We start from the raw sequence: 17,496 nt of genomic DNA on the forward strand, positions 1-17,496 counted from the left end.
ATGGCGTGGGCAGTACCAAGGACTTCATGTGTGATCTTATATCATATATAGAGATGAGCGAACATGCTCGTCCGAGCTTGATGCTCGGTCGAGCATTAGGATACTCGAAACTGCTCGTTACTCGGACGAATACTTCGCCCGCTCGAGAAAATGGCAGCTCCCGCCGTTTTGCTTTTTGGCGGCCAGAAACAGAGCCAATCACAAGCCAGGAGACTCTGCACTCCACCCAGCATGACGTGGTACCCTTACACGTCGATAGCAGTGGTTGGCTGGCCAGATCAGGTGACCCTGGGATAGACTAGCCGCTGGCCGCGCTGCTCGGATCATTCTGTGTCTGGATGCCGCTAGGGAGAGAGCTGCTGCTGGTCAGGGAAAGCGTTAGGGTGTTCTATTAGCTTACTGTTAGGCAGGAGTGATTCTCAAAGAACCCAACAGCCCTTCTTAGGGCTACAATAACGTTCTACTTTTTTTATTTTAATTTGCATCTTTTACCATTTTGTGAGGAATTAGCAGGGGGACTTGCTACCGTTGTGTTTAGCTCTTAGTGGCACACATATCCATAGCAAAGGCCGAAGTGGCAAAATTCAGTAGGGGTTGGATTTCTATTAGGCAATAACTCAGTGTCATCTCATCTGGCATAGTAGTGTGCTTCCTTTGATACTTGGCTAGAAAATAGCCATAGGAGAATACAAACAGCTTCTTGAAGCCTACAGTAGCGTTCTATATATTTGATTTCTGGTTGATCTGCTGGTGGCTGTAGTTTCTGCAGTGCATGTACTTGCCAATTCTGAGCAATTTGTAGTGAGACTTGCGACCGCTGTGTTCTGCGCTTAGTGGCGCACATATCCATAGCAAAGGCCGAAGTGGCAAAATTCAGTAGGGGTTGGATTTCTATTAGGCAATAACTCAGTGTCATCTCATCTGGCATAGTAGTGTGCTTCCTTTGATACTTGGCTAGAAAATAGCCATAGGAGAATACAAACAGCTTCTTGAAGCCTACAGTAGCGTTCTATATATTTGATTTCTGGTTGATCTGCTGGTGGCTGTAGTTTCTGCAGTGCATGTACTTGCCAATTCTGAGCAATTTGTAGTGAGACTTGCGACCGCTGTGTTCTGCGCTTAGTGGCGCACATATCCATAGCAAAGGCCGAAGTGGCAAAATTCAGTAGGGGTTGGATTTCTATTAGGCAATAACTCAGTGTCATCTCATCTGGCATAGTAGTGTGCTTCCTTTGATACTTGGCTAGAAAATAGCCATAGGAGAATACAAACAGCTTCTTGAAGCCTACAGTAGCGTTCTATATATTTGATTTCTGGTTGATCTGCTGGTGGCTGTAGTTTCTGCAGTGCATGTACTTGCCAATTCTGAGCAATTTGTAGTGAGACTTGCGACCGCTGTGTTCTGCGCTTAGTGGCGCACATATCCATAGCAAAGGCCGAAGTGGCAAAATTCAGTAGGGGTTGGATTTCTATTAGGCAATAACTCAGTGTCATCTCATCTGGCATAGTAGTGTGCTTCCTTTGATACTTGGCTAGAAAATAGCCATAGGAGAATACAAACAGCTTCTTGAAGCCTACAGTAGCGTTCTATATATTTGATTTCTGGTTGATCTGCTGGTGGCTGTAGTTTCTGCAGTGCATGTACTTGCCAATTCTGAGCAATTTGTAGTGAGACTTGCGACCGCTGTGTTCTGCGCTTAGTGGCGCACATATCCATAGCAAAGGCCGAAGTGGCAAAATTCAGTAGGGGTTGGATTTCTATTAGGCAATAACTCAGTGTCATCTCATCTGGCATAGTAGTGTGCTTCCTTTGATACTTGGCTAGAAAATAGCCATAGGAGAATACAAACAGCTTCTTGAAGCCTACAGTAGCGTTCTATATATTTGATTTCTGGTTGATCTGCTGGTGGCTGTAGTTTCTGCAGTGCATGTACTTGCCAATTCTGAGCAATTTGTAGTGAGACTTGCGACCGCTGTGTTCTGCGCTTAGTGGCGCACATATCCATAGCAAAGGCCGAAGTGGCAAAATTCAGTAGGGGTTGGATTTCTATTAGGCAATAACTCAGTGTCATCTCATCTGGCATAGTAGTGTGCTTCCTTTGATACTTGGCTAGAAAATAGCCATAGGAGAATACAAACAGCTTCTTGAAGCCTACAGTAGCGTTCTATATATTTGATTTCTGGTTGATCTGCTGGTGGCTGTAGTTTCTGCAGTGCATGTACTTGCCAATTCTGAGCAATTTGTAGTGAGACTTGCGACCGCTGTGTTCTGCGCTTAGTGGCGCACATATCCATAGCAAAGGCCGAAGTGGCAAAATTCAGTAGGGGTTGGATTTCTATTAGGCAATAACTCAGTGTCATCTCATCTGGCATAGTAGTGTGCTTCCTTTGATACTTGGCTAGAAAATAGCCATAGGAGAATACAAACAGCTTCTTGAAGCCTACAGTAGCGTTCTATATATTTGATTTCTGGTTGATCTGCTGGTGGCTGTAGTTTCTGCAGTGCATGTACTTGCCAATTCTGAGCAATTTGTAGTGAGACTTGCGACCGCTGTGTTCTGCGCTTAGTGGCGCACATATCCATAGCAAAGGCCGAAGTGGCAAAATTCAGTAGGGGTTGGATTTCTATTAGGCAATAACTCAGTGTCATCTCATCTGGCATAGTAGTGTGCTTCCTTTGATACTTGGCTAGAAAATAGCCATAGGAGAATACAAACAGCTTCTTGAAGCCTACAGTAGCGTTCTATATATTTGATTTCTGGTTGATCTGCTGGTGGCTGTAGTTTCTGCAGTGCATGTACTTGCCAATTCTGAGCAATTTGTAATGAGACTTGCGACCGCTGTGTTCTGCGCTTAGTGGCGCACATATCCATAGCAAAGGCCGAAGTGGCAAAATTCAGTAGGGGTTGGATTTCTATTAGGCAATAACTCAGTGTCATCTCATCTGGCATAGTAGTGTGCTTCCTTTGATACTTGGCTAGAAAATAGCCATAGGAGAATACAAACAGCTTCTTGAAGCCTACAGTAGCGTTCTATATATTTGATTTCTGGTTGATCTGCTGGTGGCTGTAGTTTCTGCAGTGCATGTACTTGCCAATTCTGAGCAATTTGTAGTGAGACTTGCGACCGCTGTGTTCTGCGCTTAGTGGCGCACATATCCATAGCAAAGGCCGAAGTGGCAAAATTCAGTAGGGGTTGGATTTCTATTAGGCAATAACTCAGTGTCATCTCATCTGGCATAGTAGTGTGCTTCCTTTGATACTTGGCTAGAAAATAGCCATAGGAGAATACAAACAGCTTCTTGAAGCCTACAGTAGCGTTCTATATATTTGATTTCTGGTTGATCTGCTGGTGGCTGTAGTTTCTGCAGTGCATGTACTTGCCAATTCTGAGCAATTTGTAGTGAGACTTGCGACCGCTGTGTTCTGCGCTTAGTGGCGCACATATCCATAGCAAAGGCCGAAGTGGCAAAATTCAGTAGGGGTTGGATTTCTATTAGGCAATAACTCAGTGTCATCTCATCTGGCATAGTAGTGTGCTTCCTTTGATACTTGGCTAGAAAATAGCCATAGGAGAATACAAACAGCTTCTTGAAGCCTACAGTAGCGTTCTATATATTTGATTTCTGGTTGATCTGCTGGTGGCTGTAGTTTCTGCAGTGCATGTACTTGCCAATTCTGAGCAATTTGTAGTGAGACTTGCGACCGCTGTGTTCTGCGCTTAGTGGCGCACATATCCATAGCAAAGGCCGAAGTGGCAAAATTCAGTAGGGGTTGGATTTCTATTAGGCAATAACTCAGTGTCATCTCATCTGGCATAGTAGTGTGCTTCCTTTGATACTTGGCTAGAAAATAGCCATAGGAGAATACAAACAGCTTCTTGAAGCCTACAGTAGCGTTCTATATATTTGATTTCTGGTTGATCTGCTGGTGGCTGTAGTTTCTGCAGTGCATGTACTTGCCAATTCTGAGCAATTTGTAGTGAGACTTGCGACCGCTGTGTTCTGCGCTTAGTGGCGCACATATCCATAGCAAAGGCCGAAGTGGCAAAATTCAGTAGGGGTTGGATTTCTATTAGGCAATAACTCAGTGTCATCTCATCTGGCATAGTAGTGTGCTTCCTTTGATACTTGGCTAGAAAATAGCCATAGGAGAATACAAACAGCTTCTTGAAGCCTACAGTAGCGTTCTATATATTTGATTTCTGGTTGATCTGCTGGTGGCTGTAGTTTCTGCAGTGCATGTACTTGCCAATTCTGAGCAATTTGTAGTGAGACTTGCGACCGCTGTGTTCTGCGCTTAGTGGCGCACATATCCATAGCAAAGGCCGAAGTGGCAAAATTCAGTAGGGGTTGGATTTCTATTAGGCAATAACTCAGTGTCATCTCATCTGGCATAGTAGTGTGCTTCCTTTGATACTTGGCTAGAAAATAGCCATAGGAGAATACAAACAGCTTCTTGAAGCCTACAGTAGCGTTCTATATATTTGATTTCTGGTTGATCTGCTGGTGGCTGTAGTTTCTGCAGTGCATGTACTTGCCAATTCTGAGCAATTTGTAGTGAGACTTGCGACCGCTGTGTTCTGCGCTTAGTGGCGCACATATCCATAGCAAAGGCCGAAGTGGCAAAATTCAGTAGGGGTTGGATTTCTATTAGGCAATAACTCAGTGTCATCTCATCTGGCATAGTAGTGTGCTTCCTTTGATACTTGGCTAGAAAATAGCCATAGGAGAATACAAACAGCTTCTTGAAGCCTACAGTAGCGTTCTATATATTTGATTTCTGGTTGATCTGCTGGTGGCTGTAGTTTCTGCAGTGCATGTACTTGCCAATTCTGAGCAATTTGTAGTGAGACTTGCGACCGCTGTGTTCTGCGCTTAGTGGCGCACATATCCATAGCAAAGGCCGAAGTGGCAAAATTCAGTAGGGGTTGGATTTCTATTAGGCAATAACTCAGTGTCATCTCATCTGGCATAGTAGTGTGCTTCCTTTGATACTTGGCTAGAAAATAGCCATAGCAATAGGATAGGATTGTTTGGTTTTAAAAACTCAAAAAAAAACAAAAAACACAAAAAAAAAAAAAAAACACCAAAAAAAACAAAAAGAAGTAAAAAAAAAAAAAAGTTATAACTCTCATTTTAAAAATGTTTAACCCGAGGGCTAGGGGTAGAGGACGAGGGCGGGGACGTGGGCGTCCAACTACTGCAGGGGTCAGAGGCCGTGGTCCTGGGCGGGGTGAGACACCACCTGCTGATGAGGGAGCAGGGGAACGCCGCAGAGCTACACTCCCTAGGTTCATGTCTGAAGTTACTGGGACTCGTGGTAGAGCACTGTTGAGGCCAGAACAGTGCGAACAGGTGATGTCGTGGATTGCTGACAATGCTTCGAGCAATTTGTCCACCACCAGTCAGTCTTCCACGCAGTCCACCCATGTCACCGAAATCCCCACTCCTCCAGCTCCTGCACCTCAGCCTCCTCCCCCCCAGTCTGCCCCCTCCCAGGAAAATTTGGCATTTGAACCGGCATACTCTGAGGAACTGTTTTCTGGACCCTTCCCACAGTCACAAACCACTTGTCCGGTTGCTGCTGAGCAATTTTCCGATGCCCAGGTTTTCCACCAGTCACAGTCTGTGGGTGATGATGACCTTCTTGACGTAGTGGAAGTGTGTAAAGAGGTGTCCGACGATGAGGAGACACGGTTGTCAGACAGTGGGGAAGTTGTTGTCAGGGCAGGAAGTCCGAGGGGGGAGCAGACTGAGGGATCGGAGGATGATGAGGTGACAGACCCAAGCTGGGTTGAGAGGCCGGGTGAACACAGTGCTTCTGAGACGGAGGAGAGTCCTCGACCTGAACAGGTTGGAAGAGGCAGTGGTGGGGCCAGACGGAGAGGCAGGGCCAGAGCTGGTGCATCAGCGCCACTGTCAACTAGTGAAGCTCCCGTGGTGAGGGCTCTTGCGGCGAGGGCTAGATCTTCAGAAGTGTGGAGGTTCTTTAAGGAAACACCGGATGACCGACGGACTGTGGTGTGCAACATTTGCCAAACCAGGCTCAGCAGGGGTTCCACCACTACTAGCTTAACTACCACCAGTATGCGCAGGCATATGAATGCTAAGCACCCCACTCAGTGGCAACAAGCCCGTTCACCTCCGGCCGTGCACACCACTGCTCCTTCCCCTGTGTCAGCTGCTAGTCAGCCCCCTGCCCAGGACCCTGGCACAAAAACCCCATCGTCGCCTCCACGATCCTCCACAGCATCCACCAGCGTTCAGCTCTCCATACCCCAGACGCTGGAGCGGAAACGCAAATATAGTGCAACCCACCCGCACGCCCAAGCCCTTAATGTGCACATCTCCAGATTGCTTAGCCTGGAGATGCTGCCCTATAGGCTAGTAGAGACCGAGGCCTTTCGCAACCTCATGGCGGCGGCCGCCCCTCGGTATTCGGTCCCCAGCCGCCACTACTTTTCCCGATGTGCCGTCCCAGCCCTGCACCAGCACGTGTCAGACAACATCATCCGTGCCCTGACCAACGCCGTTTCTGACAAGGTCCACCTGACCACGGACACGTGGACGAGTGCTGCCGGGCAGGGCCACTATATATCGCTGACGGCACATTGGGTTAACTTGGTGGAGGCTGGGACCGAGTCTGACCCTGGGGCTGCTCATATACTGCCGACGCCGAGGATTGCGGGGCCTACCTCGGTCCAGGTGTTTCAGGCCTACTATGCCTCCTCCTCCTCCCACCCCTCCTCCACCTCCTCCTCCGAACTACCATCCGTGGGCACGGCGCCATCAGTCGGTAGCTCTAGGCACAGCAGCAGTGCCGTCGCTAAGCGACAGCAGGCGGTGCTCAAACTGCTGAGCCTAGGCGACAAAAGGCACACCGCCCAAGAGCTATTACAGGGCATCACGGCGCAGACTGATCTGTGGCTGGCACCGCTGAACCTCAAGCCGGGAATGGTTGTGTGTGACAACGGCCGTAACCTGGTGGCGGCTCTGCAACTCGGCAGACTGACACATGTGCCATGCCTGGCCCATGTGTTAAATCTGATAGTGCAGCGTTTCCTCAAGACATACCCCAATCTGTCTGATTTGCTCACGAAGGTGCGCCGCATCTGTGCGCATTTCAGGAAGTCCAGCCCAGATGCTGCCACTCTCAGGGCAGCGCAGCGCCGCCTCCAACTGCCCGCTCACCGACTGTTGTGCGACGTGCCCACGAGGTGGAATTCAACACTGACCATGTTATCCAGAGTTTACCAGCAGCGCAGAGCGATTGTAGACTGCCAGATGTCAACTTCCACCAGAACTGGTAGTCAGGTCAGTCAGCTTCCTCAAGTCTACAATGAGGAGTGGACGTGGATGTCTGATATCTGTCAGGTGCTGAGTAACTTTGAGGAGTCAACACAGATGGTCAGTGGCGATGCCGCCATCATCAGCCTCACCATCCCGCTGCTTGGCCTGTTGAAAAACTCTCTGGTCAGCATGAAGTCGGAAGCTTTGCGCTCGTCACAAGAGACGGGGGAAGAATATTCCCTTGTTGATAGCCAAAGCACCCTGAGGTCTGTTTCTCAGCGCATATCGGAGGAGGTGGAGGTGGAGGAGGATGAGGAGGAAGAGGAGGAGAATGTTGGCGAGACACAAGAGGGGACCATTGTTGAGTCCTTCACTGTTCAGCGTGTATGGGCAGAAGAAGAGGAGTTGGAGGAGTTGGAGGAGGAGGAAATGGACAGTCAGGCCAGTGAGGGGAGTGAATTCTTACGCGTTGGTACTCTGGCGCATATGGCAGATTTCATGCTAGGCTGCCTATCCCGTGACCCTCGCGTTCAAAGAATTTATTCCAGCACCGATTACTGGGTGTTCACTCTCCTGGACCCACGGTACAAGCAAAATCTTCCCACTCTCATCCCTGGAGAGGAAAGGAGTGTGAGAATGCATGAATACCAGCAGGCCCTGGTGCACAAGCTGAAACAGTATTTCCCTTCTGACAGCGCTAGCGGCAGAGTGCGTAGTTCTGCGGGACAAGTAGCGAGGGAGAGTAGGCGAGCAGGCAGCTTGTCCAGCACTGGCAAGGGTACGCTTTTCAAGGCTTTTGCCAGCTTTATGTCACCCCAGCAAGACACTGTCACCTGTCCCCAGTCTCGGCAGAGTAGGGCTGATCTTTACAGAAAGATGGTGAGGGAGTACGTAGCTGACCATACCATCGTCCTAAATGATCACACAGCTCCCTACAACTACTGGGTTTCAAAGCTGGACATGTGGCACGAACTGGCGCTGTACGCCTTGGAGGTTCTTGCCTGCCCTGCCGCTAGCGTCTTGTCCGAGCGGGTTTTCAGTGCAGCTGGTGGCATCATCACCGATAAGCGTACACGCCTGTCGACTGACAGCGCTGACAGGCTGACGCTTATTAAAATGAATAAAGGCTGGATTTCTCAGAATTTCCAATCTCCACCAGGTGAAGGAAGCTCAACCTGAATAATTGATCCACTCCTCCTCCTCCTCCTCATTTTCCTCCTTCTCCTCCTCTTTGTACAGTAAAGCAGAGGAAAATGGCTATTTTTTGACAGGGCTCACTGGCTCTTGCTATAGTACTTCATGCATTTAATTTTTCTGGAGGGCCACCTACCCGGTCCTCTGTTTGAAACAATTTTTGTGAGTGCCACATACAGGCACTCAATCTATTCCATTTTTCTGGAGGGCCACCTACCCGGTCCTCTGTTTTAAAAAATTTTTGGGACTGCCACATACAGGCACTCAATCTATTCCATTTTACTGCAGGGCCACCTACCTGCTCCTCTGGTTTGAACAATTTTTGGGACTGCCACATACAGGCACTCAATCTATTCCATTTTACTGGAGGGCCACCTACCTGCTCCTCTGGTTTGAAACATTTTTGGGACTGCCACATACAGGCACTCAATCTATTCCATTTTACTGCAGGGCCACCTACCTGCTCCTCTGGTTTGAACAATTTTTGGGACTGCCACATACAGGCACTCAATCTATTCCATTTTACTGCAGGGCCACCTACCTGCTCCTCTGGTTTGAACAATTTTTGGGACTGCCACATACAGGCACTCAATCTATTCCATTTTACTGGAGGGCCACCTACCTGCTCCTCTGGTTTGAAACATTTTTGGGACTGCCACATACAGGCACTCAATCTATCCCATTTTACTGGAGGGCCACCTACCTGCTCCTCTGGTTTGAAAAATGTTTGGGACTGCCACATACAGGCACTATCCAAATTAAATTGTCTCCATAGCAGCCTCCACACGTTGTCTCCATTGCTACCTCCAAAAGTCGTCCATATAGCTGCCTCCATACATCGTCCCTTTATCAAACGAGGTGTGTCAGGCAGAAATTTGGGTTGTTTTCATGGATTCCACATCAAAGTTGTTAACTTTGTCGCCACCCTGCTGTGTTATCCACAAAATATACTGGCAAACTTTTACCATTTAGGGATATTATTTCAGCGCTTCTTGCGCATCTGTTTACATTCCCCTCACCCGGCATATCCTAAACTTATAAGAACGCTACTACACTTGATCTTATACAAAAGGTTCTTAGAAGTGCTGTTTGGGGAGTAGCCTAGAGACAGGGGCTTGGATTGGCGAAAGCTCGCCTGGCAGCGGAACGCCAGCTCCATGCGCATCATGCGCTTCTTGCGCATCTGTTTACATTCCCCTCACCCGCCATATCCCAAACTTATAAGAACGCTACTACACTTAACTTGGTGCAGGCTGGGACCGAGTCTGACCCTGGGGCTGGTCATATACTGCCGACGCAGAGAATTGCGGGGCCTACCTCGGTCCAGGTCTCAAAGGCCTACTATACCTCCTCCCACCCCTCCTCCACCTCCTCCTCCTCCGAATTACCATCCGTGGGCATGGCGCCATCAGTCGGTAGCTCTAGGCACAGCAGCAGTGCCGTCGCTAAGCGACAGCAGGCGGTGCTGAAACTGCTGAGCCTAGGCGATAAAAGGCACACCGCCCAAGAGCTATTACAGGGCATTCCACATCAAAGTTGTTAACTTTGTCGCCACCCTGCTGTGTAATCCCCAAAATATACTTGCAAACTTTTACCATTTAGGGATATTATTTCAGCGCTTCTTGCGCATCTGTTTACATTCCCCTCACCCGCCATATCCTAAACTTATAAGAACGCTACTACACTTGATCTTATACAAAAGGTTCTTAGAAGTGCTGTTTGGGGAGTAGCCTATAGACAGGGGCTTGGATTGGCGAAAGCTCGCCTGGCAGCGGAGCGCCAGCTCCATGCCAAGATCCAACTAACATAGTTTTAACTGCAGCACCTTTAATCTACTACTAGTTCACTGCCTCCATACATGGTCCCCTTATCAAACGAGCTGTGTCAGGCAGAATTTTGGGTTGTTTTCATGGCTTCCATGTTAACTTTGTCGCCACCCTGCTGTGTAATCCACAAAATATACTGGCAAACTTTTATCATGTACCGATATTATTTGAGCGCTTCTTGCTCACCTCCTTTGGTTCCTCTCTGCCACCCATTGGTTTGAAGCCTGAGTCCATTTAGGGTATGTCGCCATGACACTCTCTAGCCTGCTGCCGCTGCCTCTGCATGCCGTCCCCTATAGTGTCAGGGTCAATTATTGGATGTTTTAGATGCTATCTAGCTTCATTCTGTCACTCTGTCATGGCCATGCTGTTGCCCATAATTTTGGCATAATGGTGCGATTATGCAGCCTCAGAGGCATCCATGCATGCTGCCCCTGCTGTTTCCTGTCCATTTCCGTGGTGTTTCCATCCTTTTCTGAGGTTCCCAGGTGTTTGGCCAAGCTTCCCTGTGCAGAGCCTTGGTCCCCTTGAAAAATGCTCGAGTCTCCCATTGACTTCAATGGGGCTCGTTATTCGAGACGAGCACTCGAGCATCGGGAAAAGTTCGTCTCGAATAACGAGTACCCGAGCATTTTAGTGTTCGCTCATCTCTAATCATATACATATTTCTATCTAGTTTCACTCTATAATACACTTTTTCTTTCTCATATGATGTAGTTGTACGATTGTTATCCATTTTTGGGAAAATTGCTGCCGGGAGCTCACAAGAAAATTTTTGAAAACATTAAAAAGTTTCATGAATTTATTAGAGCGACATTTACAGAGCAGAAGAAACAGCTGGACATCAATGACCAGAGGAACCTCATCGATGCCTTTCTAGCCAAGCAACAAGAGGTAGGAGGAACGTCACCGGTTGGTAAAATTCAGTGTTTAAAGAGCTTCCTAACTAAACCAGCCCCATGTATTTCAAAACTTCATGTCATGAACACCTTTAGAATTGACACCCCCTTGTGGAAGCCAACGGAAAAAACGCATGTCGGGCCCAGTGGCTATATAACCCTGGTCCTTTATGTTACTTACCGTATATACTCGTGTATAAGCCGAGTTTTTCAGCACAAAAAATGTGCTGAAAAAAGTCCCCTCGGCTTATACACAAGTCAATACTTAATATATATACTTAAAAAATATTTAAAAAATAATAAACTTTTATACTCACCCTCCGGTGGCCCCGACGTGCAGCGCTGCTCCCCCGATGTCCGCGCGGGTCCTCTTCTGGCTTCCACGCGCCTCTTCTTGCTTCTCTAACTTTGTGCGCCTAGTATGGCGTCACCAGCGGAGCGTCATACTAGGCGCCGTCCGCGGGAGAGCAATGGCGGCACCCGGCACGAAGTTAGAGAAGCAAGAAGACGTCCGCGGAAGCCAGAAGAGGACCCGCGCGGACATCGGGGGAGCAGCGCTGCACGCCGGGGCCACCGGAGGGTGAGTATATAAGTTTTTTGGTTTTTTTTAACGCTGGGCAAGCTGTATACTACTGGGGGCAGACTGGGCAGTGCTGTATACTACTGGGGGCAGACTGGGCAGTGCCGTATACTACTGGGGGCTGTGCTGTATACTACTGGGGGCAGTGTTGTATACTACTGGGGGCAGTGCTGTATACTACTGGGGGCAGTGCTGTATACTACTGGGGGCAGTGCTGTATACTACTGGGGGCTGTGCTGTATACTACTGGGGGCAGTGCTGTATACTACTGGGGGCAGTGTTGTATACTACTGGGGGCCGTGCTGTAAACTACTGGGGGCAGTGCTGTATACTACTGGGGGCAGACTGGGCAGTGCTGTATACTACTGGGGGCTGTGCTGTATACTACTGGGGGCAGTGCTGTATACTACTGGGGGCTGTGCTGTATACTACTGGGGGCAGTGCTGTATACTACTGGGGGCTGTGCTGTATACTACTGGGGGCAGTGCTGTATACTACTGGGGGCAGTGTTGTATACTACTGGGGGCCGTGCTGTAAACTACTGGGGGCAGTGCTGTATACTACTGGGGGCAGTGCTGTATACTACTGGGGGCAGTGCTGTATACTACTGGGGGCAGTGCGGTATACTACTGGGGGCAGTGCTGTATACTACTGGGGGCAGGCTGGGCAGGCTGTATACTACTGGGGGCAGGCTGGCTACATACTGGGGGTGTCTGTGACCAATGCATTTCCCTACCTCGGCTTATACTCGAGTCAATAGGTTTTCCCAGTTTTTGATGGTAAAATTAGGGGTCTCGGCTTATACTCGGGTCGGCTTATACTCAAGTATATACGGTATTTACTCTTTGTACCACACTTTGCTGGGTAATGGTGTGGTAGTAGACGGTTATTTGACTTTCTTATTGTGTATTGTATTTTGACCACCTTCACTGTATCATAGACACAGGAAATCTTCCACATGGATGCAGCCGTTTGCCTACTGAAACAGGAGCCATTTGTCATTTTGCTTCTAATAGAAAAAGGCTTATGCAAATGAGCCTCAGGGGATCTTGTCTATGTCACAGGACCCCTTTCTGCCTCTATCGTTTGCTAATTATTCAAACCTAAATTTAGCATTTCTGTCCTCCCCAGCCTGAGAGACGGTGACTAGAGATGAGCGGACCGAGGTCTGGTTTGAGAGATGCGGCTGGTTCAATAAGAAATTCCAGATTTCCCATTTTTTTGTTTATTTTTCTAGGGCAAACTAGAATCCACCAAATTTTACCACAACGAGAATCTGACTAATCTGGTTTCAGATTTGTTTGGGGCTGGAATGGAGACCACGTCAACTACGTTGCGATGGGCTATTCTGCTGATGATGAAATATCCAGAAATTCAAAGTAAGAAATATTATTAATAGAATAATTTATCATATGGGGAGGACAAACGCTCCTTAAGCACTACTGGTGATAATTCACAAATATTCTGGGTAGCACAACCTGGATATTAGACTGCTAAGGGTTTAGGGAGGACCTTCCACCAACTCAACCAACTGGAGCTCTTTGCATTTGCACATATGTTTTAGCATAAAATATTCTAACTAGGCTCTCTGCTGTAATATAGGTGATCCTGGTTTCGATCATACTATTTGTTAGATGAGAGACCAATATTTGAGGCTGAAACTAAATGCACTGATTTCTAGAGAACATTGGGGATAGATTTGGTGGAGGAAGTGGAAGATCCTTTTTAAGGTCATTTTCTTGACCTTCACATCTCAGTCTAGGTCAACCCTATTTCATTCAGCTTGTTTGGATCTCTGTTGTAAACTGTAAAGGAAACTTTCCTATTGTTGAGGAAGAAACCCCACCATCTAAGGACTTCTCCACCACAAGTCTCTAGTATTCTCAGATTCTTCATGACATCAGGTGAAATGACCAGATATTTCCTGGTCACATGATGTTGATAGAATCACATCTCCTTTATGCTTGGAGGATGTCCCCTGTCTATGATGTGGGTAGAACCTCATCTCCTCTAGGTGTAGAGGAAGCCCTCTGTCTATGGTCATGATAGAACCTCTTCTCCTCTAGGTGAAGAGGATGTCTCCTGTCTCTGGTGATGGTAGAACCACCTCTCTTCTAGGTGTAGAGGATGTCCCCTGTCTATGGTCATGATAGAACCTCTTCTCCTCTAGGTGTAGAGGATGCCCCCTGTCTATGGTGATGATAGAACCTTCTCTCCTCTAGGTGTAGAGGATGCCCCCTGTCTATGGTCATGATAGAACCTCTTCTCCTCTAGGTGTAGAGGATGCCCCCTGTCTATGGTGATGATAGAACCTTCTCTCCTCTAGGTGTAGAGGATGCCCCCTGTCTATAGTGATGGTAGAACCACCTCTACTCTAGGTGTAGAGGATGCCCCCTGTCTATGGTGATGATAGAACCTCCTCTCCTCTAGGTGTAGTGGATGCCCCCTGTCTATGGTGATGGTAGAACCACCTCTACTCTAGGTGTAGAGGATGCCCCCTGTCTATGGTGATGATAGAACCTCCTCTCCTCTAGGTGTAGTGGATGCCCCCTGTCTATGGTGATGGTAGAACCTCCTCTCCTCTAGGTGTAGAGGATGCCCCCATTCTATGGTGATGGTAGAACCCCCTCTCCTCTAGGTGTAGTGGATGTCACCTGTCTATGGTGATGGTAGAACCTCCTCTCCTCAAGGTGTAGTGGATGCCCCCTGTCTATGGTGATGGTAGAACTGCCTCCCTCTAGGTGTAGAGGATGTCCCTTGTCTATGGTGATGGTAGAATCTCCTCTCCTCTAGGTGTAGAGGATGTCCCCTGTCTATGGTGATGGTAGAATCTCCTCTCCTCTAGGTGTAGAGGATGCCCCCTGTCTATGGTGATGGTAGAATCTCCTCTCCTCTAGGTGTAGAGGATGCCCCCTGTCTATGGTGATGGTAGAATCTCCTCTACTCTAGGTGTAGAGGATGCCACCTGTCTATGGTGATGGTAGAACCTCCTCTCCTCTAGGTGTAGTGGATGCCCCCTGTCTATGGTGATGGTAGAGCCCCCTCTCCTCTAGGTGTAGAGGATGCCCCCTGTCTATGGTGATGGTAGAATCTCCTCTCCTCTAGGTGTAGAGGATGCCCCCTGTCTATGGTGATGGTAGAATCTCCTCTCCTCTAGGTGTAGAGGATGCCCCCTGTCTATGGTGATTTTAGAATCTCCTCTCCTCTAGGTGTAGAGGATGTCTCTTGTCTATGGTGATGGTAGAACCGCCTCTCCTCTAGGTGTAGAGGATGCCACCTGTCTATGGTGATGGTAGAACCTCCTCTCCTCTAGGTGTAGTGGATGCCCCCATTCTATGGTGATGGTAGAACTGCCTCCCTCTAGGTGTAGAGGATGTCCCCTGTCTATGGTGATGGTAGAATCTCCTCTCCTTTAGGTGTAGAGGATGTCCCCTGTCTATGGTGATGGTAGAATATCCTCTCCTCTAGGTGTAGAGGATGCCCCCTGTCTATGGTGATGGTAGAATCTCCTCTACTCTAGGTGTAGAGGATGCCCCCTGTCTATGGTAATGGTAGAACCACCTCTCCCTTAGGTGTAGACGATGCCCCCTGTCTATGGTGATGGTAGAGCCTCCTCTCCTCTAGGTGTAGAGGATGCCTCCTGTCTATGGTGATGGTAGAACCGCCTCTCCTCTAGGTGTAGAGGATGCCTCCTGTCTATGGTGATGGTAGAATCGCCTCTCCTCTAGGTGTAGAGGATGCCCCCTGTCTGTGGTGATGGTAGAACCTCCTCTCCTCTAGGTGTAGAGGATGCCCCCTGTCTGTGGTGATGGTAGAACCTCCTCTCCTCTAGGTGTAGAGGATGTCCCCAGTCTATGGTGATGGTAGAACCTCCTCTCCTCTAGGTGTAGAGGAAGCCCCCTGTCTGTGGTGATGGTAGAACCTCCTCTCCTCTAGGTGTAGAGGATGTCCCCAGTCTATGGTGATGGTAGAATCTCCTCTCCTCTAGGTGTAGAGGATGCCCCCTGTCTATGGTGATGGTAGAATCTCCTATCCTCTAGGTGTAGAGGATGCCCCCTGTCTATGGTGATGGTAGAATCTCCTCTACTCTAGGTGTAGAGGATGCCCCCTGTCTATGGTGATGGTAGAACCACCTCTCCCTTAGGTGTAGAGGATGTCCCCTGTCTATGGTGATGGTAGAACCTCCTCTCCTCTAGGTGTAGAGGATGCCCCCTGTCTGTGGTGATGGTAGAACCTCCTCTCCTCTAGGTGTAGAGGATGCCCCCTGTCTGTGGTGATGGTAGTACCTCCTCTCCTCTAGGTGTAGAGGATGCCCCCTGTCTATGGTGATGGTAGAATCTCCTCTCCTCTAGGTGTAGAGGATGTCCCCAGTCTATGGTGATGGTAGAATCTCCTCTCCTCTAGGTGTAGAGGATGCCCCCTGTCTATGGTGATGGTAGAATCTCCTCTACTCTAGGTGTAGAGGATGCCACCTGTCTATGGTGATGGTAGAACCTCCTCTCCTCTAGGTGTAGTGGATGCCCCCTGTCTATGGTGATGGTAGAGCCCCCTCTCCTCTAGGTGTAGAGGATGCCCCCTGTCTATGGTGATGGTAGAATCTCCTCTCCTCTAGGTGTAGAGGATGCCCCCTGTCTATGGTGATGGTAGAATCTCCTCTCCTCTAGGTGTAGAGGATGCCCCCTGTCTATGGTGATTTTAGAATCTCCTCTCCTCTAGGTGTAGAGGATGTCTCTTGTCTATGGTGATGGTAGAACCGCCTCTCCTCTAGGTGTAGAGGATGCCACCTGTCTATGGTGATGGTAGAACCTCCTCTCCTCTAGGTGTAGTGGATGCCCCCATTCTATGGTGATGGTAGAACTGCCTCCCTCTAGGTGTAGAGGATGTCCCCTGTCTATGGTGATGGTAGAATCTCCTCTCCTTTAGGTGTAGAGGATGTCCCCTGTCTATGGTGATGGTAGAATATCCTCTCCTCTAGGTGTAGAGGATGCCCCCTGTCTATGGTGATGGTAGAATCTCCTCTACTCTAGGTGTAGAGGATGCCCCCTGTCTATGGTAATGGTAGAACCACCTCTCCCTTAGGTGTAGACGATGCCCCCTGTCTATGGTGATGGTAGAGCCTCCTCTCCTCTAGGTGTAGAGTATGCCTCCTGTCTATGGTGATGGTAGAACCGCCTCTCCTCTAGGTGTAGAGGATGCCTCCTGTCTATGGTGATGGTAGAATCGCCTCTCCTCTAGGTGTAGAGGATGCCCCCTGTCTGTGGTGATGGTAGAACCTCCTCTCCTCTAGGTGTAGAGGATGCCCCCTGTCTGTGGTGATGGTAGAACCTCCTCTCCTCTAGGTGTAGAGGATGTCCCCAGTCTATGGTGATGGTAGAACCTCCTCTCCTCTAGGTGTAGAGGAAGCCCCCTGTCTGTGGTGATGGTAGAACCTCCTCTCCTCTAGGTGTAGAGGATGTCCCCAGTCTATGGTGATGGTAGAATCTCCTCTCCTCTAGGTGTAGAGGATGCCCCCTGTCTATGGTGATGGTAGAATCTCCTATCCTCTAGGTGTAGAGGATGCCCCCTGTCTATGGTGATGGTAGAATCTCCTCTACTCTAGGTGTAGAGGATGCCCCCTGTCTATGGTGATGGTAGAACCACCTCTCCCTTAGGTGTAGAGGATGTCCCCTGTCTATGGTGATGGTAGAACCTCCTCTCCTCTAGGTG

The 17,496-nt window shown here is 48.7% G+C and overlaps 1 protein-coding gene across 1 annotated transcript in view; it reads left to right on the plus strand.

Moving 5' to 3' along the window:
- The window catches only part of LOC140122662 (cytochrome P450 2C25-like), a 31,898-nt gene that overhangs the window by 8,901 nt on the left and 5,501 nt on the right, over positions 1-17,496 (plus strand). The window contains exons 6-7 of the mRNA XM_072143765.1: positions 11,029-11,205; positions 13,028-13,169. Coding sequence (XP_071999866.1) covers positions 11,029-11,205; positions 13,028-13,169 — 319 coding nt within the window. The remainder of the gene's footprint in view (positions 1-11,028; positions 11,206-13,027; positions 13,170-17,496) is intronic.

Source organism: Engystomops pustulosus, chromosome 3 (assembly GCF_040894005.1).
Source record: "Engystomops pustulosus chromosome 3, aEngPut4.maternal, whole genome shotgun sequence".
NCBI lineage: Eukaryota > Metazoa > Chordata > Amphibia > Anura > Leptodactylidae > Engystomops > Engystomops pustulosus.